The sequence below is a fragment of the Clupea harengus genome, chromosome 3, assembly GCF_900700415.2.
Source record: "Clupea harengus chromosome 3, Ch_v2.0.2, whole genome shotgun sequence".
In the NCBI taxonomy this organism is placed as follows: Eukaryota; Metazoa; Chordata; class Actinopteri; order Clupeiformes; family Clupeidae; genus Clupea; species Clupea harengus.
Window position 1 is genome coordinate 22,656,454 of NC_045154.1, and position 21,852 is coordinate 22,678,305.

The following is a 21,852-nucleotide window of genomic DNA, read 5'->3' on the forward strand; positions in this document are numbered from 1 at the left end:
TCAAAGGTAACATTTTAATTACATACACTCTTTACACGGTAAGTTTAAGGGCATGGAAAGTCAATTTGGCTGGTGAAACTAAAACAAACATTTTATGATCATCACCACCATATTGCTTTCAGTCCAACGCGAGTGACAGCATCACACGTACAGTAGAATACGTCCTTGATTTGTCTTTGATTTGTTAACACATCAACTTTTTGTGCATTTCTTGGTTTTTTTCTTTACCATAAAAGTCTTAAAAGTTATGTCCCTGACAGTCCTTGTTAAAACCAAAAACCAAAAACCAATAGGTAGCAGCCAAACCCCAGTTGGTTCAGAGGCAAGTGGACACACAAAGACACTACTGGGTGAGGTTTCAAATCAGGGCACAAAAGGTGTCACTAGGAAAAAAAGTGCTTGCTAAGTGTTCCCAAAAACATATCTACAGTAAATTCTCTACTTAATTTATTGCACCCAAAACCGAAATATCCAAAATTTTGCAGAGAAGAAAGCAAGACCACATTTTTGCGATGCAGAAATCTAGGTTACAAGAATCACTACCAATAAATATCTGCAAACGATTACAGCTTGGTTTTGAAACTATTTCTATGATTAATGCGGTCAATAAACACGGTGAATACTATGGAAATCACTGCATCATATTTTCTCTTATTGTTGCTTAAGTTTTCAATACTGTGGGTGTACACAGCAACCCCTGCGTTGTATCCCGATCCTTGTTTAACCTTATCTGTTCTGCATCAATCAAAACAGGCCATATAGGCATATATAACAAAGGATCAAACTAACGGTCCTTTAAAAGATGTTATTGTATGCCACCTATACTCCAACTCTTTCTGTTAAAAAGACATGCTTGTACTTATTGCATATAAGTGCATTAACGTCGGGAAATGGCTTGGGCAGTAAAATTTCAGTCACAATGTAACATTACACTGATCATTAAATCCACAAGACATTTGCTAATAAATTAATCATGTTCAAATTAATTCAAAATATACAGCTTGCCTTGAACTGTAAGCACAGCATTCCATAACTTTATCATCATCATCACCATCGTTTGTCAAGCCCACACATCTGGACATCATACTTAACATGTATTCTCAGAGGTCAAACCACAGCTTCCTGGAGCTCATATGACCTTCCTTTAACCTCAAATGAAAACAAAATGGAAAGAGAGTAGATGACAGTGTTCAAGTAAATAGCTCATTACCCTGTCAAACAGGACAACCACACAGCTACATCTCTAATCAGTCCTGAAAATAAACGATAAATAAATATGAGTTGAGGTTATAGTGGTTGTGGTTCAAATGAGAATGCTAAAAAAATTAAAAATAAACAGGTGCTTTCTTGGCTATTCTATAGACAGCACCTCAATACAGCTGTTAACATGACTTCTACGTCAGTTCAAGAAGCACCTTTGTGGAAAATGTGCGATCTGCGGAGTTGTGGCTATTTCTTCTTCGGCAGCTGCCTTTGAAATACAAGTTGGTCCCTACCTGCAGCAAACCCCTGGATGGGATCCTAGCACTCGGGACAATCACGAGGACACCACGGCTCCTCATATTCAACTCTCTGGCTATGTGCTCATGCTGAAATAATGAATATATAAATACACTACCTGCTAAGGTAAAGATAGCTTTACACTACACCATAGGAGTCTTTGTAGTGGGTACAAGAGAGCAGTTTAAAGGTCAGTACAGTGTAGCCAACATAAGGTTGGCATGCGCTACATCTTTTTAATGCTAGATTTCAGCAACGTAGACAATCATATGGGTTATCATGCTCTGTGCAGGAAGATTGAGGGTGGTGGTAGTGGTGGGTGTGGTGGGGCATAAGGTTTGGGAGAAGGTTCTAGAGTCTTGAGGAGGGCACAGGGTCATACATGTCCACCTTCAGCTTGGCCCAGTCAGCAAGGCGCTGCGCGGAGCTCTTCTCCTGAGTGAGGATGCCGGCGGCCTTGCGGAGCTTCTCCTCGTTGCGCTCCAGGTAGCGCTCGCCCTCGGCCAGCAGCAGGTTGAGCTTTTCGCTCCGGCTCTCGTCCAGGCCGATCTCCTCCGGCATGAACGGGTTGAAGCGGAAGTAGGTGTCGGGCGGCAGCAGCTCGTCCAGCATGGTGTGCACCTCTGAGGGGGGGGGGGGAGGATGGACAGCAGAGAGGCATAGGTGAGGGGGAAACAACCATGGGTGCATAGGCTTCAAGTCATTTAAGACTCTAAGACAATCTGTACAGTGTACACCCTGCTGTCCAAACAGGCTTTCATTGCATTTAGTTTGCCAACAGATAAAGACACACACACACACACACACACACAAAGACACACACACACACACACACACACACACACACACACACACACACACACAGTAAACAAATCCCATACATTCGAGACATTTCCTGAGCACTTGCTTCTCACACTCAACCCCTCACTGGACCAATGTAAAAATAATCAAGAGGAAACCTATTGAGCATTAATCAAACAAAGCTCCCCACAGTATAATTAAGCAAATTATATAACCACTTTGACAAGTACAACATTTTAATGGCATTAAACTAAAAACAAACTAAAAATGTTTCCTTTTGGTTTTTTTTCATCTATGCAATCATCCATGCAAATTTGCATCAGTGAGAGGACACACACACACACACACACACACACACACACACACACACACACACACACACACACACACTTTGCAATGTTTCAGACCACGCACAAAACACTGAGGCATCTGCACCGTATCGACCAGACTGCTGGGGGTGTGTGTGTGTGTGGGGGGGGGGGGGGTTGGGGGGTGGTGGTGTCGGTCGTGGCCCCTGAGCTGAGACCGGCCACCAGTGAGCGGGGACCCCTCATCTACTCTCACCTTACCTCTGGGGTCACCGATCCAATCACGGCACGGTCATCCGTGGCGGAGTGGCGACCACTCTGACCACCGCCGCCGCCTTCTCTGGGAATCTTCTGCCTAATCACGCACCAAATGACCCTCGACAGCAGGAAACTTTCTCAACTCACTAAAAAGCCCCAGCCAGTAATGCTCAAGGCATCGCATGTCCAGTAATTGCTCCTTGATTACAACCTACATACCTGTTCCACCTTCAAAGATACACGGATAGGTTACATACTAATGCCTAAAGTCAGCGTGACCAAGCTCTGCTTCAAATCAGAGCCAGAGATGTGAGGAGTGTGAGAGATTGTGAGCTGTGGCAACTGTGGCTGTTGGTACACAGGGGAAGGGAGGCTGGAGAGAGGCGACCTCCTATCTCCACTCCGGCTGTGAAATGGAGATGAGCAAGAGCCGGTGCATTCTGCTGTGTGGTCCCCGAGTGCTGGCCGGGTCTGGCCGCCCAGGCGCTCTATGTGTGCAGGGGACAGACTTGTGCAGAGAGAGAGGGAGGCCAAAATCTGGCCCGGGAGTGTGTTAAGCTGCGATTTATAAATAACTCCCGTGATTACGCGGCGGGAGAGCAGTGGGCAGTTTAATCCCACACTCAGGAAGTCCAAACTGAAGGCACGCGCACAAACAGACACACGCACAAACACACACAAACACACAACTGGGTCAAACTTTCCACTGCCATTGTTAGTTGACTATAGCCGTGTGGCTGCAGCACAAACAACATATGAGCCTGGTACCGTTTGGAGTTACCCACCTTCAGTGTCCGTGGCGCTGCTGATGATGTTGGTGAGTTTTGTCTTGAGGCTGGTGTGCGTGGCGTTGTTCTTGCCCACCGTCTCGAAGCGCCCGGTACCCAGGGAGACGACGCACTGCAGTGGGGTCTTGGGCCACAGGCATTTACACTCATGAATGGCCAGTGCTGTGGGGTTATTGATCAGCAGCCCTCCATCCTGCACAGAGAGGGGAAGAACCACACTTAACATAGAGTACAGTAAAGGCTGCCCTCGCAGCATTTTACACACACAAGGGGCCGTTAGAGACCATAAACAAGCTTCTGTGGAATGTCGCTTGTAATACGCGAGTTCTGTTGTACGGAATTATTCATCAGAATCGTTCGCTTAGAAACATTTGGGCCAAAAGATTCTGGCGTCTTTCCAAGAGAATCTAACTGTATTTAGTCTGTCACTGGCTAAGTAGACAGCTGCAATTGAAGAGCAGCCCGTAACGCACGCTCGCTTCACACTTGATTTTGCATAAACTTGAGGGTTTATGTCTTGCCGCCAGCAGTCCCCGAAATAAACAGTGGAAAATCCAAGAGCGTTCGGGGATGTCGGTGTTATTTTGCCGTGTGCATCCCAGCGCTGATAAGAAGAAACCACAACACTGTGTTGTGCTCGCAACAACAACACTTCACAGCCTGTGCAGGGAAGAGCGCGCATTAAACATGAAGCGCATCGCACTTCACATCAGCACTCGGGCTATCTGCTCACTTCAGTGGCGTGCCCCTGCTGGGCTCAGTCTTTGGGAAGCCACAATCAGAGCGACCTCAAAGGCAGCCCCCGGTTCCACAGACTGGGTGAAGGATACAGTAGGCAGAAAAAGATGTGGAACAATACAGCACAATGTGTGCATATGTAGGAATATAGTGACACTGGATACCATATGAACACATGTAGTGTAAAACACTAAAATCAGATTTACTATGGGAAAGGGTTGATTAATTCAATTCAAAAATATCAAAACCATCAAATTAAAAATGTCATTAAATGAACTCTTAAAACTCTTTTGAGTTTCACAGGTAAGGCACCAGCACATTGCTACTTTATACCACCCAGTAAGCCTAACCTCTCTCGGGGGAGAGACATTCTGAATAGGCAATAGAGCATCTTCTGTTGGGAAAAACCCTGAAGGGGGCAACCTCATTAGTGGCAGTGTGAACAAGGTCTGCTGGTGAAAGCACATAAGAGAGAGAGAGAGAAGAGAGAGAAGAGAGAGAAGAGAGAGAGTGATGGAGGGGACAGTTACAAAATGAGAGAGAGCGAGTGAGTGTGTAAGAGGCCGAGACAAAGAGAGAGGAGCAGGCAGACAGAGAGGAGATGCCTTAGAGGGATTCCTGGCCCCTATCTCTCTCTCTCCCTGCTGCCTGCATTGCTGCGGCGTAATGAGAAAGGCCCCATGCACAGATCGATGTCTGGTTGGTGAGCTCAGCTGCAGGTCTGCACGAGAGCACAGAGAGAGAGAGAGAGAGAGAGAGAGAGAGAGAGAGAGAGAGAGAGAGTGGTGAGCTCAGCTGCAGGTCTGCACGCAGTGGGCCACGGCCACAGGGCTCTGCATCATGCTGGGGGAGCGGCTGGCCCGAGAAATAGCGTCGCTGCCTCAAGGTTCTCATAGGGTGGAGGAGGGTTAGGGTGGGAAAAAAATGAGAGAGAATTGAAAGCGATGGCCTGATATGGGGGGGGCCAGGGCAGGCAATAACGTTGAAGAACCCCCATCCCCCCCACCCCCCGATGGCATCAGAGGCCAAATGAATTTGGCTCTTAAGAACAGGCCTGCCTCTCGATTTGATCTCCGTCTTTGGGTAAAGGGAGGGCATATGGCGTCCAATCCTCAGAGATGAGACCCCGCCAAGAGAAGAGGGAAAACAACAACAACAAGACGTTCTCTATCTATTGGCTCTATACAGAAATCACAATGTGGGGTGTTAAGTACCTTTTCACATTCAGGGATACACAGTATTGTACGGTGATTACAAATGGTTCTAATATGGAGAAACTGTACAAATACAATTTCTAACAATGAATTATCCCACTTAATTCAGACTTATTTCCAGATCACCATCTTAATTAAGCCTCTTAGTTTTTAATGAGTTTTTCTGAGAAGGCGCAGAAGTATGCAGCTACTGACAAAATAAATAGCATCTTTGAAGTGCTGATCTCTTCTGTGTGACACAGCAAATTGCTATCCATTTCGTGTAAATTATTCAACACAGAGCCCAGTCACTTTAATAGAGAGACTGCAGTCTTGTGCAGAAAAGCCTCAGACATACCACTCAGTCATTAGCACTTCAGTCTACAGAAAGGTCAGAGGTAGCAGCAGCAGCGGCGGCAGCGGCAGCAGCAGCAGCAGCAGCAGCAGCAGCAGCAGCAGCAGCAGCAGCAGCAGCAGCAGCAGCAGCTCCTGAGGCGGCGGAGTGCTGAGATGGCGTTGTGTCACGGTCGCTCCGGTGACTCTCCTGCTCATCTGAGCGGTGACTCGCCAGATGGGCTGCGGCTCGGTTTCTGGTTAATGGGGAATCATGGGAGAGGGGGACGGGGGCACCTGCAGCGGGCGACCTCTTCCGTCTGGATGACAAGCGCTCAGCACTTCTCTTATCCCTCTCCTCGGCTGTCACTCCATGGCCCACATTGAATGGGGGACTTTGGAGCTGCATTTAAGACCAATTTAGGGCAGAGCCCCCAATGGAAATGCGAGCAGTGGAGTAAATGCCGTCCTCATAAGGAGGCAGAAAGGTGGCTTGTTGACAGAAGAGCACCCGTTAAGGCCACATACTTTTCTTAGCTCTTTCAGTAAAACTCACGAGCCTTGGGACGACCGCCTGAGAGGCAAATGAGAGGGCTTGATGACTCTCTCTCTGCGACTAGTCTCAATGTCTGATGGCTGTTTGTGCAGTGCGCTGTGCGGTGCTTTCATTGAGATCAATCGCTCATTTGTGTTGTTCATTTCTCACCAGCTGCAAGATTCAAACACTCCTCTGTGAGAAAGAGAGACTTTTTTTTTTTTACTCAGTGACAGCTTGATAGAGCTCCAAAGGCCAACTCACAACACTGTGCTGCTTGGCTCCCTTTCTTGGCACATTTGATCTCGCCTTCAGGGATCCATAACTGGACAGTGGCCACTTCCTTTGCACGAGAAGGGCTGCTCGTCTTAGACTGAGGCATATTTTGGACGGAGGTGGCAGAGTTTAGGCGGGGTGAGGGTTAACTTCGAAACAATGATCTACTTAGGGTAATCTGCAGGAGTGTTGGCACACACAGAAACCACCACCTAAGCTGCCCGTCAAACTCCCAGCATGACACAGGTCATAGGTGCTTTCCTCTCAAGAGGATTTGCAGCCCTAATGCCACTCTTACTTAAATGCTTGAGCACCACAGCCAAAACTTGGTACACTTGCGCGTCAACGTCCCTGAAAAACATGTTAGCAAACCCCACTGAGGCACACTGGCACCACCTCACCCCACAGCTTGAAGCAAGTATGCAGCCTTTGATACCGTGGCTTAAGATCCACTGCAATTTAATGATAAAAAACGATATACCCTCTTACGGAAAAAATAGGACAGTCAAGGGGAACCGTCGTGTTTATCCTCCAACTTCCTTGTTGGACTAATTGCTGCAATAGACGGATGCTTGGCCTACCCCTCAGGCACTCACTATTGGTTCGCTAATCAGCCTCTTTAATTTCCTCTGGTCTCGCTAAAACGAGATTCCAATTAATTAGGCTGCTCCACAGTACACCTGTGGGACACAGCTACAGCAGGAAGCCTCAGTTATTAAGATGTATACTACGTTCCATCCTACACATCACAACTGCAGGCTGAGGATGAACAGGACTGTCTGGTTGAACAAACTAGTCTTGTTAGAGATGTCTGGTGCTGGTAATTCAGAGGAATTTCAAAATAGACTTTTGTGCCATTGTGTTTATTTTAAAGTTAAAAACAAAAAAATTAAGTCAACACATCTATATTTGCAGGAGCATCCTTCAGGAAAATTTAGCAATCCAGCCAACCGTGAATAGATTTGAGGGGGGAAATGTGGTTTCATTGACAGAGATGGAATAGCATGTGATGTTATCTCTGTGGCAGGTTGCCACTAACGAAAGCCATTTCATGGCTCAAGGTATATAATCGGCAGCAAGCCCCAACAGCCAGCCAGCCAAGCTTGGAAGTGAGGCGAGAGCCTCTTCAACCGTCTCGCTCCCCCTCTCTCCCACTCCCTATTTGCCTTCCCCCTCGTGTGTACAGAGAGGCCTCTTTGAGGTCTGGGGGAAAAGGACCAATTACAGCACAAAGGACAGAGGTCTTCTCAAATCCACACCAGCGTTGTGACTGCTCGTCTCGAACCATAAAAACCGGAGCCTCCATTAGCAATTAGTGCCTAACCTTTCCCTTTTCCCTTCATGCCTTCGGACTGAGCTTGGCAAGGGGAGGTGTGCCTGCTGCCATGGTTTACGAAAGGACTGAAGGACTGAATGACCATTCCCAGAATCAGCTTTATATAATACCGAAATAATAGGATGTTTCTGCACAAAATAAAGCCATTGTTTGGAGACCTGAATTGGTTTGGCATGTATTTGTACAACACAAGGTTGAATTACCTCTTAAGAACCAGCTTGAACCTAATCAACCAGAATCCGTTACATTCTTTGAAGTGACAAGAGAGCTCTCTTAGAGAGCTAACACAGATACGATGAAGCACAGCCTCCAAAACGCATTCTTAGATACGATGAAGCACAGCCTCCAAAACACATTCTTAGATACGATGAAGCACAGCTTCCCAAAACACATTCTTAGGAATCAGCACAAAGCTGCTGCTTAAGTATGATAGACATTCCAGGCTCGCGCCTTCAGATGACCGGAGGTCTCCTAGCCACATTATGCAATTACCCCAACTGCTTCTCCTTCCCAACCTTTGACCCTGGTAGCCAAAAGGCTTGTAATGAGGTTCAAGTTATTGTCCCCGGCCATAGAATAGAAGGGGGTCCCATCTGCCTGAGATGACAGCCACAAACCTTGCCCTCAGGCAAGGGGAAGCAATGGTGGGCTGTGTCCAGGCCTCCGTGGTAGACTCTAACTCACGATATTAAAGCAGTGAATCATTCTCGGCTGTGTTGCTCCAGTGGGAGCAGGAAGGAAGGATACAATCCCAGAGCCTTATAGCCATCTCGTTAGCTCACAGCTCAGACACCAGTGCTGTCAAGCAGCAATCCATTCATCGACAGTATTTCAGGGAGGGAAAGCAGACTTTCCCATTAGAGAAATTATGCTCCAACTAGAGAAATTGCTCTGTGTCGCGGAAATCAATCAGTGGACACCTGCCTCATACCAAATTTGTGTCATCATATTTACGTGCCCAATTTTCACTGATTTTGAAATAGTGTGCACATGGTGGATGAAATGAAATCAGATACATGTACAACAGTAAAGTATATGAAGTACTAGCAAAGACTGGGATATTTGTGGACCAAAAAAACAAACAAATAAACAAACACAGGTCTACAGAACATACTAACAAACCATAACCTGGTGAGGTACAAAAACATACATATGTATCAATATATTTGCTCCAGCTATATCTGTTTCTGAGGCCTGAAGAAGCATTGCCTAAAAAAAAAACAGTGATGACTAAAGAACTTTAGCATGCTTGCCATGGAGGATGCACAGGGGATCTTCTTTATGTGGCAGGAAGAATTTGTTCCACACCACAAATCATAGAGCCAAGTATGGGGGCTGGTTTCTCTGCCATGACAGGGGAACATGCCCTGAGATCACAGGCACAGTCCAGTCATAAAGATTTTTTTTTAATGCACTGCATTACTACCTTCCACTTCCGATGTGTGATGCAACACCACTACAATGTTAAAGTAGCTGCTCAGATTAAACGAAAAACCAACAAACCAAAGGCATCTTTTTATTGATATAATTTACCATTTCATTTTCCTTCCTGCTGCTGTATATTATGTAAATTCTTACCTATGAATGCTGTAGCAGATGTCACATCAATATGATGTACAGAATGGATGTTGTCTTGCCGACACTTAACTTGTACTTGTATGATTGTTCAGTACCATTGTTTTTGACAGAAATACTTAATAAAATCTAAGTAATAATAATAAAAAGACATCTTTTTAATGCAGGTGCATTACTACCTAACACTTCCCATGTGTGATGCAACACCACTACAATATCAAAGTAGCTGCTCAGATCAAACGAAAACCCAAGCACCTTTCCTAGGGGAGAATCAGAAGGTACGCAAGGCTGACATATGCCTTTAAGAGTGTGATGCATCAATCAAGTGTGGCTGCCAGCTTGTGACCTTGCAGCTGCTCTAAGGGCACAGATGCAAGCATGACAGGCAGGTTGCCCAGACAGAAATCCACCTACTTGTACACAACCTGTCCAATAACAAACAACAAAACAGCTTTCATGTTCTGGCTCTCCTTAAGACTTGTGCTCTTGTTAATCAGATGACCGCCTCCACATATTAAGCGTGTGATCTACTGATGAGCAACAGTGAGTCTGGGGCCACGCTACAACCTGACATCCTTCATTTACCACTCAAGAGCCGGGGCACAGAACCGTTTTGATTCCTCCAAGTTGCCTTGGCAAGCTCCATGGCAACCATTGAAATCCAGGCTTCGCCATGCGGGCCCTGGCAAGGCCTCGGTGCTTCACTTCCTCCAACCGCTGGCCATTCAGGCCGACCATTGGTGAGTGACTCGATTTATATTTCAAAGTCACAACTCGTGACCCAGTGAATGGGTGCGAGTTTTGGCAGGGATGCTGAACGACGACTGTGAAAAAAAAGAAAGTTTTTCTGCCTCAAACACACATTGAAAGACACTGCTCAAAAACGAGTCACTGGATGACTCCATGCCCCGTCCTTACCCATTCAACTGAACAGGTCCGACTTCGCATTTATTAGACACAGATGTTGAAAACAAGCTTTTTACACTTGTGAACACAAAGGATCCTTTTGTCGAGAGCTAGATGGAAGCGGTACTCTCTGTAGGCGTCAGTGGAAAGGCCATGATGACTTCTTCCACAGAGAATCCTTACATCACCGAATCAAGGATATGGCTATGGTTGACTGGACCAGCGCCATTTTCCAGAGAAAAAAAGCCTTGAGGACACTGGATACAGAGGACATGGAGGCTTTGCTTGTAAAAGGGAACTTGGTGTCTTTCAGGGATGCCTACGCCACTGAGTAAAAAGCCTGGGCAAGGCGGGAGGTGGCGTGGGAAGGGGGGGGGGCACTCAACCGCCAGCTGACATGCCAGCCTGAGCACCCTGAATAACAGGAGGAGGAGAAAGAGGAGGAGGAGGAGGAGGGGGAAATCAGCCTGGCAGAGGAGACGGCACCAAGGGAGGGGGTCCGGAATCGGCTAGAGGGATTCCTGGGAACTGGCTTGGGAGATGACTGGGTGTCATTCTCCTCGTCCCGCTTATGAATGAGACGAGGAAACAAGACAACCCTCACGTGAGATCATGCAGCTGAGGAGCTACACGAATTCTGCCGGGGGCAGCATTAACACACCAAGTTCACTCGCAGTTTCACCATTTTGAACACTGGCTGAAGAGAGATTTAACTGTGAAGATGCTATGTGTGAGAGCTCCATTATTTATCCATGACATGTTTCCCCATTCAAGAGATATCATTTTTAACAAACACCATCTCAACTCCACTGTGCTCAAAATGTAACAAGCCACGATATAAGTCAATCATTTGTAGATAAAAAAAAGGTTAATGTATGCATTGGTTAATGTATGCATTTGGTTAATGTATGCATCTCTGGCAGAACTTGATACAATGAGGAAGCAGAGCACTCTGGGATACCGTCCTCCTACCACATGGGAGTCTCAGCATCAGCCATTCTCTTTCATTTTTCCAGAAGGAACTCCCGTACAGACACACGCGTGTGCTCCTCAATCGGAAAAAACACAGGCATACAGCGTCCCCTCTTTGAAGTGCTACACATTTTCCAGTTGCTGAAGGAGAATGCAGCCGGTAATTAACACATCATTAAGCGTGTCTGGGTAAGAACTCCTACGAGGAAGCCTGAGTGACAGAACGTGTTGGGTTCCGATAACTCGATGTCCAGCGGCGCAGCACAAACAAACAAAACACCGCAGGCAGTGCAGCTATGAGCACCGATCAAGTCTCGCCTGCAGCAAGCACTCAAACTTTCAACATTTACCCACAATGAGCCAATGTAGTTTTGCTGCCGGTAAACAATTTGTGAGCCTCTATTGATCTGTGAAATGCACCAGAGTGGTAAGCTCCATCCCATTGGTTAATTAAGGACAGGAGGATTAAGATAAGTGTTCGGCTGCATCACTTATGTCCTGAGCAGAGAGATAACTTCCTGACCGTGCTGCTGATAGTGGAATACAGGGCTCCATTACTTTGACCCTGCTATCAGAGGGAAAGCATACGCCATGTGGAGTATCAACAATTTTTCAAAGACTTGCATACAAGCCCCATATGCATTCAATAACATGAATTCCGTTCAAGAACCAACAAGCTAAAACACATTTTTTAAACACAGAGTATTGGGAAAACACAGCAAAACTGACAACCTTAGGGGTATGCATATTTAGTTACATCTCTACAAGGGCTACACAAATAATTTACCAGGCATGCATTAAAGCCATTTAGGTTTTAATCGTTCCAAAAGCTGCAGAAGGGATTCCTCCCTCTGCCTGATTGCTTACACTGAGGTTCCAATTGGTGCCTACCTGATGTAAGTCGCCACCCAGGCCGAACTCTTTAAAGTAGCCCGGCGCGGCCGATGAGGCGCGAATAGCCTGCCACAGCTTGTACTGGCAGCTCCCTCGGTAGTGGGAGCGGATACCTGGAGGTATACTGTAGTTACGGAACACGTAGGCCTTCAGGGGGGTCCCGCGATTAACCACAGTGCTCACTGCTGACAACTGGTAAGGAGAGCACAGATCACTGTTAGTTTCAGGTTAGATTTACACTTCCTTCTGTAAGCTTAGGAATCCTTTGTTTAATTATGCAGCTTGGGTATATGTGGTGTTTTACCATGAAAGTAACTATCTTTATTCTGCAAGGTTAACAAAAACTACAAAGACAAATTCAGCTTCACAATCAATTCTCACCTTTGGGCAGTCAGGGTTTCTTGAAGTTTCCACCAAAAGATCCAAACCCAATTTTTCTCTGTGAAGAGAACAGTGGGATGAAATACAACGGTCTGGAAACAAGTTTGTGGAGCAATCAAAAGTAACCAAATAATAATAATAACAAATAATAAGTCGTAAATAAAGCTTGTTTTATTGGATTTGGTTATGTAGTGATCGGAAAAGAGTTGCTCTTTAGTTACTGGCAAAGGCTGGCTCCACTCACTTGAGGATGTTCTCCCAGATCTCACTGTCATAGAACGCATGGCTCCAGCCCATTTTCATCGTTCCTACTATGACATTCTGTTTGAAAACATCAGAACCCAGTTTCCTGTAGAGCTCCTCGCACTCACTCAGTGGCATCCGAACCACTGCCAGCATAAAGGCCAGGATTGCACCTAGACACACACACACACACACACACACACACACACACACACACACACACACAATACAAACGATTATTTAGAAATCACCTTTCCAAAGCAGCACAGACAAATCTGCTTCCCCATTTTCATCACCTGGTCATTCAAGCTCCAGGGATGAAAGCCTCAGGCTTACGATGCAACAACAATGGGAAACCTAATTGTCTCATGAACGCATTGTGAGGACATTAATTCCATTGCCATCGCCCCAATGCGGGGGATTAAAACGGCTACCATACATGGCTGCTACTCCCACACGATGGCCGCCGAAGAACTGTATTACAAAACAGCCCTATGCTCTTAAGGCGGTCGCCTTTATGGCAACTGGAATGGGTTAAGCTTTTCATTGGCAAGAGGGATGAATGCAACAGATGAATCATCCATCATGAGCTGCCACTGCCTCGCACGTCATGGCCGCCTGCTCCTGAATTGATCGCAGCAGATGATTAACTCTGCACCATTATCAGTTTTCTTTTTTTTAAAGGCAGTTTTACAACAAGGAATTACATAGTCTATAAAGGGCATGTCCTGCTGCTTTTCGAGGTCAGATCCCTGGGAGATGTCCATGCTATGTATAGGGTGATGGCAACACCTCTACTGAGCAAGAAGCAACCCACAGACCCAGCTGAGGGAGGGAGGGAGAGACACAGAGAGAGAGAGAGAGAGATATAGATAGAGAGAGAGATAGATAGAGAGATGTAGATAGAGAGATATAGATAGAGAGAGAGAGAGATGGTAGCCCCCAGACAGATGTGTCCCAGAGGCGATTATACACAGCGCCAGGCTCTCTCAAAGGCAGCATTTCAGACTTAAGAAAAGGACAGGCCAACTGGGACAATACAAAGTCTGAATGATGAGTGCTGTATTTCTGAAGCTACCTTAATTTCTGACAACCCCTCATTTTCTTCATAGCTTTGAAACAGTGATTGGAGCTTGCTTGAGGTAGAGGTTGTAAAAAGAAAATACACAGTGCCCCCTAGTGGCTTAGTAAAGCAGACCTGCAAATGCAGAAAGATGAAATTGGGAGTTCAAAACTAGTGCATATTTCACTTTTTATTGAACCGATTCTCTACTTCAACTGATTCAGAGGTAGGTTAAGAAGATGTTTTCAGGTGTACTCTATTGGAACTTTGACAAGACTTTAATCGCACACTTGTAGATCATATCAATCAGGGCTGGAGAAATATAAATGCAGAACGAGTTTCCAAACCCTAGATTTCTTTTTAAATGAAATATTCATGTGTTCTACTACCAGGGCTGTGTAACTTGGAATATTAAGTACTCGTCATATTTAATAAAACAAAAACCCGACAATGATAATGCATAACAGCTTAAGTGGCTTTGGTACTCAAATAGCCGTAAGGCACCGAAAGCAGGCATAGGGACTAGGGATTAGGGTCTCAAATCAGTGCGGACGTGAGAGTGGCCTCAAATGGTTCACTGAGGGGAAGATTCAACCAAGGTCAGTGCAGAGTGTGTGTGTGTGTGTGTGTGTGTGTGTGTGTGTGTGTGTGTGTGTGTGTGCACAAGTAATATGAGGGGCCGTCTAGGACATAACTATTGAGACACTCTCACACTCACTACTGAGACACTCTCATACATACTAATGAAACACTCTTACATTCACAACTGAAACGCTCTCACACTCACTACTGAAACACTCACACATACATACATACTCTGTAAACCTATGCATGCTCATATATAAAACATTATACATACTCGTCTGAAACACTTACACATACATATGAGAAACACACACGCATACATACATACCTCTGTGTCATATACACATACATATGAAATGCTTACATGCATACAAGTGAAACATTTATATGTATCTATCTGAAACACTCATGCATGCACATATGAAAATGCAGTATATATATATATCGTTGAACACTTATACATTCATAACTGAATATCTTGCATATGATTACAAAGATAGAAAAAGTTTAGATACATGTGCAAGTGTTTCACATATATTTGTATAAATGTTTCAAATGTGTATGTATACGTTTTTCAGTTATATGTATGTATGCTCTTACATGAGGATGTGCAAGCGTTTCACATGTATTCATACAAGTAATTTCAGTAGTGACCATGAGAGCGTTTCAATAGTGAGTGTAAGAGCGTTTCAATAGTGAGTGTAAGAGCGTTTCAGTAGTATGTATGAATGAAATTTCAAGGTCAAGGTCGTCAGTTACGTCAGTTACGTTACACCTTACGTCTAGATATAGTTTTCAGTCCCACTACGTTGGCTATCTGTAAGGCATTGTAGGAAGCTCCTCGAAGTAGGAAAGTATTCCTTTAAACACATTTCAAACAACACTTTCGTGAAGTTAGATATAGTGCTGGTTGTTGCGGCGAAACTAGCAACAATCTTACAATTCCACAATCAAGAGTCGACATACCTGTGCTGACACCACAGATGTAATCAAACAGCTGGTAAATGGGTTTTCCTGTGAGGGCTTCCAGTCTGAGTAAGGTCTGAACCGCAATCAGCCCCCTGAGGCAGGCACACAAACAGGCAGGCAGGCAGGCAGACAGACAGACAGACAGACAGACAGGCAGACCGACAGACAGGCAGACCGACATGCGCGCGCGCGCGCACACACACACACACACACACACACACACACACACACACACACACACACACACACACACACACACACACACACACACACACAGGCAGACAGACACAAAGACAATACAAAACCACAGTGGAGACAAAAAAAAAATGTCAAGATCCACACAATGAATGTGAAGTGCAGTCCAGCAAAGATAATGAAATACTGTATGCACTTTTATAATCTACAGCTTCTGAAAGTCTAAACCCAACGCAAAACACACACGCTGCATACCTTGTGCCCCCTCCATCGATGGATAGCACCCGTATGCCGCACCCTTTGACTGGGTCGATGTAGCCAACCAAAGACAGGGCCTGCCTGACGGCTGCCTGCAGGGCGGGGTCAGTGGCCTGTCGGAGGCGCAGCAAGCATGGGATTGCCTTCTCCTGAGGGCCAGGAATGATGCCACAGTCAGGATACACAAGTTTCACACCATTACATTCACATTACACACTGAACATTAATCAAGAAGGCAGGTTCAGAATGTCACAACAGAGATTGTCAGTATGATAAGTTTATTTTAGCCTTTCAAGTTCAAAATACACTTGACAAATAATCTGCTCTCTGCTTTCATAATGGGTTGGACTACAGTGCACTCCGCCTCATGCACATCCTGCTGTATCATTTGCTGATAATGAGTCTGATGTAGGCAAGATGCCTTATGAACTATTCAGGATTGCGTAACATGTTTGAGCCATAATATCTCTGAAGCCAAGGGCTCAATGTACAGAGAGCTGATAAAACATACATATTCATCAGAGATAAGTAAGCGAGGTCTGTTTTCTTAAAGGGACATTACATCCATACAAGTCAACACCAGCCTCACCAAGCAAAGCATCAGATGAACATGTTGACAGTGGGGATTTATATGACCTGAAGTTACTCTGTGTGAAAAAGAATGAGTGTCATCATGTGCAAATTCCCCAGGACAAAGGGAAGTGACGAGACTGGAGCTGGAAACTACTGGCTGAAGCCCAAGGCATGTTGGGAGTCTTTCAAAATAAGGGTATGCCTAAGCAGGAACTTCCTTCAGTTCACTGCTAGAATTCCCCATTTCTTTTGATGTTTAATTAAAACAAAGATGATCAGAGATGATCAGAAATACAAGGTCAAAGGCAGCAAGGTCACTCCGAACCGAACAAAAGCCGCTCAAGAGTGCAGCCGTGCAGATAAGGGCTGCTTCCTTACACGCCCGCATGCCACTGCTGACATTTGAGAAGGCATCTGACAATGTCACACCAGTCACAGAGTATAAATTTAACACAAACACAGTCCTGCGCTTCTCTCACCGTAAACAGAACAATGCACCCACAACACTTTCAACCACAGGGTGAAACATTGCGTTCCACTGTCACGTTCCCCGATTAAAATAGTCTTTCATGGAGAGAATAACCACTGTGAAATATTTTAACACAAACGTAAACACATGATGGTATGGATGTTATACCCTGGGTCCACTTCATAGGGCTTATATGGCAGGCTCTGCAGTTTGAAGGCACAGGCTTGCTATCATCTTACCTTAACTGCCACTACTCTTGTCTCTGGGAACTCCAGCAGGTGCTCGTTGAGGCCCTCTACTCGGTTGATGTAGATTCGTACGTCGGTTGCACGGTGCAAAGCCCGGACTAGACCCCGGGTCCGATTGTCCACACTCACCCTTGCAATAATCTGTAAGAGGTGTACACAACCGAGTTAATACGGGAAATCGACAACCCAGAAAAGGGGAACTAAGGTCACAGGTTGTTATATTTGTTTACACAGCCTAATTAGGGATGTGACTTCATGTGACTTGCAGGTCAATGTCATATCAGAATTACATGGCAACACAGCAGGGGATAGAGTTCAGTTCTTGTGTGTCTCAGAATGCATGGGAGTTCAGAGAGGACACATATACTGTATTTGTTTATGAATACTTCCAGCAAATCAGCCGAAAAAGACTGGCTATGCTGGTAGTGTTGAGTTATTTCCTTTATTGTAGGTGGTTATTAACGTCCACGTGTTAGCTTATGTGTATTCCTATCCATCCATATGGTGCATGTATAGGCATTTTCATAAACAAGGTGCACTCAACATGTAAGTCTGTTTATTTACATTTAGTAGTACATTTTAAGTAAGTTTTGTTCAAGGGTTTCAGACACAAAAGTCTAGTCCAGCTCCCATCTAAGACAAGAAAAATACAATGGTGCTGGAAAATGACTAATAAAATACACTTCCAAAATAAACGGAATCACACTCCAGTTCATTTTTCTCATGGAAACAGACTTCTCTTGTCTTGCCCTATCTTGAAATGAATGAATGAATGAATGAATGAATGAATGAATAAATAAATAAATTCCAAAGGAATCCCTCTAGGTTCCAAGAAGTAGCGTTGACGCCTTTGGTTTATTTTTAAAGCCAGATTAACAGAACCAGTCCACAAACATATGACCGAGCATCACGCGAGGATCATATATCTCTTCCTGGAAAACCCTCTAAGGCATGTTACCATAACAGATGGTGCCTACGTGTACGTCCAGAGGTCTGTTGCTAGGAAACTCTTTAGCGTGAGGGGTCTCCTTCCTGAAGTATTATGTTTCAGTGTATGCACTTGACATGAGTTTAATTTAAGAGGAATAATTTAAACAGTAAATAGTTACATTTACCTTTAAATTGCAGGCTTTGAAGACGGAGTTCATTATTATTGCACTCCTTTATTGATAGTTTACATCACATTTATTAAATTTCTCATTGTGGTATTTTTTAAAGGAAAACAGCGTCTGTACATTTTTCCTTTCATCAAAACCCATCTTAGAAACATAATTATGCCCATAATCATGATCTGACCACTGACTTACCCTCTCTCTCTGCAGGAGCAGTCTTTTGGCCTTTTCTTCTGCAGCTTTTTGTTCCTTGTTCTCACTAACTTTCTTGTCTTTGGCAGTATCTTCTATCTTCTGAGTGGCAGAATCCTTCTCAGCTACAGCAGCTTTCGTGTCAGCCCGAAACTTAGGAACAAGGGGGGTAATGTAATTCCCCACAAAGGCTTGAACTGGTGCCGAATAGGACAGGTAGTGGCTCAGACCTTTTTTTGGAGATGGTGGGGGGCTTGGAGGAGATGGACTGACTTGGTTCGGAGGTTGAGGGACAGTGGCAGGAAGAGATGCAGAGGGCACTGGTGCGTGGTCCCCGTTTTGCTCTGGCTTCTCAGTAGTAGGTTGGCTAAGGCCATTTTCAAGTTGAAGCTGTTTTTCCTCAGTGTCTGTTGTTCCCTTTGTGGCACTACCAAAGTAGGCATTGATATGTTGGGCTACATAGTTGTATGTGTCGTCCATGTTGACTGCAAAAGTTCCAGGATGGAAAAGTGGACCAGCTGGTTTAAAGGCAACAGCACTCTTGGAACTGACGACGGCATTGCGAGGAGTCTTCTTGAAATTCCTGTTAGCTTTAGAGGATGAATCTCCTGGAGGCTTTTGCCTCTTCTCCTCCGCCTCGTGGTCAATCGAAGCTGAAACCGTGACAACTGATGGAGGGGGCACAGCAGTGGAGGCTAGGGGTGCAGAAACATCGGTGGTAGCTGCTCCACTTGCCTTCTCCTCTGCTGGAGCCTCATGAATGGACTTGACCTCCTTACCCACTTGGACAGGTTTGAACTGTGCTATCTTGGCGAGGATGTCGGCCTGAGTCCCACTCACTGCTTTCGAGACCGAGTCCAAAGTGCTCCTTAGGCGTGACATGCGGTGATTTAGATCGGCGGAGTCACTAAATTCAGATGCGCTGATGTGAGAGATGCAGGGGTACAGACCAAGTCTCTGCCTGTGAGTGCTAGCTTTGCACAGCCATGCTTTGCGTCCTCGGGTTTTCAGGATCTGGGAGTGTTTCCAGCTGGGGCAGCTAGCTCTGTGGCTAAAGTGGTATCTGGCATGAGGCTTATGAAGTGGGCTTTGGGCAGGGACTCCGACAATAGACAGGGGCCTCTGGCCTTGTGTGCGCCAAAAGAGAACAACCTTGTTTAGAGAATACGCACAGGTGTCTGGAACCCATCTAAAACTCATGTCTCATCGTTGGTGCCAGTTCAGCCGGTGCTCTTCCTCTAACTTCAAACATCATTGTGTCACCCCAGCCGATTCATTCATCTAGGATAAAGAAATAATACACCAGCATTACGCATTATAATACATTTAACGGAATGAATGGACAGTGAGTGTTTTTAACTTCACTTAAAACAGATGATTATTTCAATTACAGACCATTTTTTTTAAAGTTTGCAAGAATATAGCACTGATAGAATATGAACATGAATTGAAGGCCATATACAGATACTGCCATCAGTAGTTTGCCTCCTCATATTGGCCATAAATGACACAGGCTTATCTGCACATAAGGAGCCTTGTTTGTTTGGACTGTATGCACGTGTGCGCGTGTGTATGGGTACACGTGTGCGCGTGTGTGCCTACGTGCTTGTGTATGTGAGTGGAGCTGTCGCGAAGCATTTGCTTGAGTGGATGTAGCCTCGTGAAAGAATATGCAAATGGTAGCATAATTATCGCGGTACCATGACATTTTAACCTGATATGACCTCATATAAAGTGTCATGAGGGAAGGATAGATCGGTAAGACTTTCCAAATCTGACAAACCAGGCACGCTATGCTTTTTTAAATGAGACTAAAACACGGGACATTTCACTGATACCCACAAATATCCCATGGACACCTGTCGTATAAACAACCAATTTACCGTTTCCTTCCACAGAATTTGCAAGCAGTTTTTACTGACATCATGACTGAACGGCGCTTAGGAGCTTAGTTAATATATACCATTAAGAAAGGTTATCTACCAACATACGTTAACATTACCATACTAGTTTACCAATAACATACTTTCATATAGCTGTAATGCTAGCTAGCAAGCTGAAAGCAACACAACAGAGAGCTAATTGTTAAATACAAAATGATTGCCGGTAGTTAATAGGTTCTGGTAGTATTTAGGCCGGTAAAGATTGCTAACGTTGGATATCTATAACCCCAGGCACATCTTTTTCGCGTTGGCTAAAGAGGCACGTCAACAGAAGGTAAATTCACGTTTATTTAGCAGTTAGCATTCAGTTAGCAACGCAAGAGTTATGAAAACAAGGACAGGTTTAAGCGAACAACTTAACATTTCTTAAATAACACTTTAATGAAGTTACATACCAGAACATGTATGTGTACCATCCATCAACAATATGGTTATACTATTGGTATATCGAGACATTTAAAACTACACAGCTTGTGTCATACGTTAGCGAATGAGTTATCTGGCTAGCTAGGTCATTGCGGTAAGAAATGCTTTCCGTGAAGTACAAGACAGAAAAACATTGATCACATGTGCCGGCTGCGAAATTCAATTGGTTGCTGACGGCCTGCCCCTATCCTCTCGTGTGATGATTGGATGGTGATTACAGAGTGACCATTGGCCTAAGCCTACCTACTTCTTTGAAGTCAGAAATGATACGGTCGCAAGCACCCATTTATTTTTGAAAACCAGGAAGTCGTTCCACTGGGTGGGTCAGTGACGCATTTTGCCCCATATAAGTGATTAGTAATGCGTATGTGCCATATGGTCATATAGTTGGTCTGGTTTAGCTGTATAGTTAATAAATGATCATAATCTAAGGTGTTTGGTATAGTATTGTATTGCATAAACTTAACAAATAAATCTGTTATTACTAACATCTGAGTTTATGATTGGAGTTGGGTGTCTGATTGGAGACAAAGTGTGTCAAGTGTGTTAGCAACACACCAGCGAACCCGATCTAATTGTGGAGTTGCGTGATGTGGTTAAGCCCTGCAGCAGTTTACTGAAGGTGCAGTGGCTTGGTCATAGAGGTATACGGTGGGACCAACTGCACCCTTGGTTGGAGACAAAGAAGGGGCGACAGGACGCGCCACAGAATTGACTCATCCACGTTGGTGGAAACGATATGGTATACACCAAGGGCTCAGCTCTCATCACTAGGATCCGAG

At 45.0% G+C, this 21,852-nt stretch overlaps 1 protein-coding gene across 1 annotated transcript; it reads right to left on the reverse strand.

Moving 5' to 3' along the window:
- Positions 1–21,223, reverse strand: LOC105888491 (calcium-independent phospholipase A2-gamma-like). Its single transcript, XM_012814223.3, has 10 exons — positions 21,040–21,223; positions 18,705–19,982; positions 17,389–17,538; positions 16,105–16,256; positions 15,652–15,746; positions 13,039–13,210; positions 12,795–12,852; positions 12,411–12,605; positions 3,653–3,848; positions 1–2,123 (listed from the first exon to the last, which is right to left on the reverse strand). Exons 2-10 carry the CDS (start codon positions 19,899–19,901, stop codon positions 1,852–1,854), a joined length of 2,487 nt encoding a protein of 828 aa, XP_012669677.2. The 5' UTR covers positions 19,902–19,982; positions 21,040–21,223; the 3' UTR covers positions 1–1,851.
- Between the last annotated feature and the right edge of the window lie 629 nt (positions 21,224–21,852).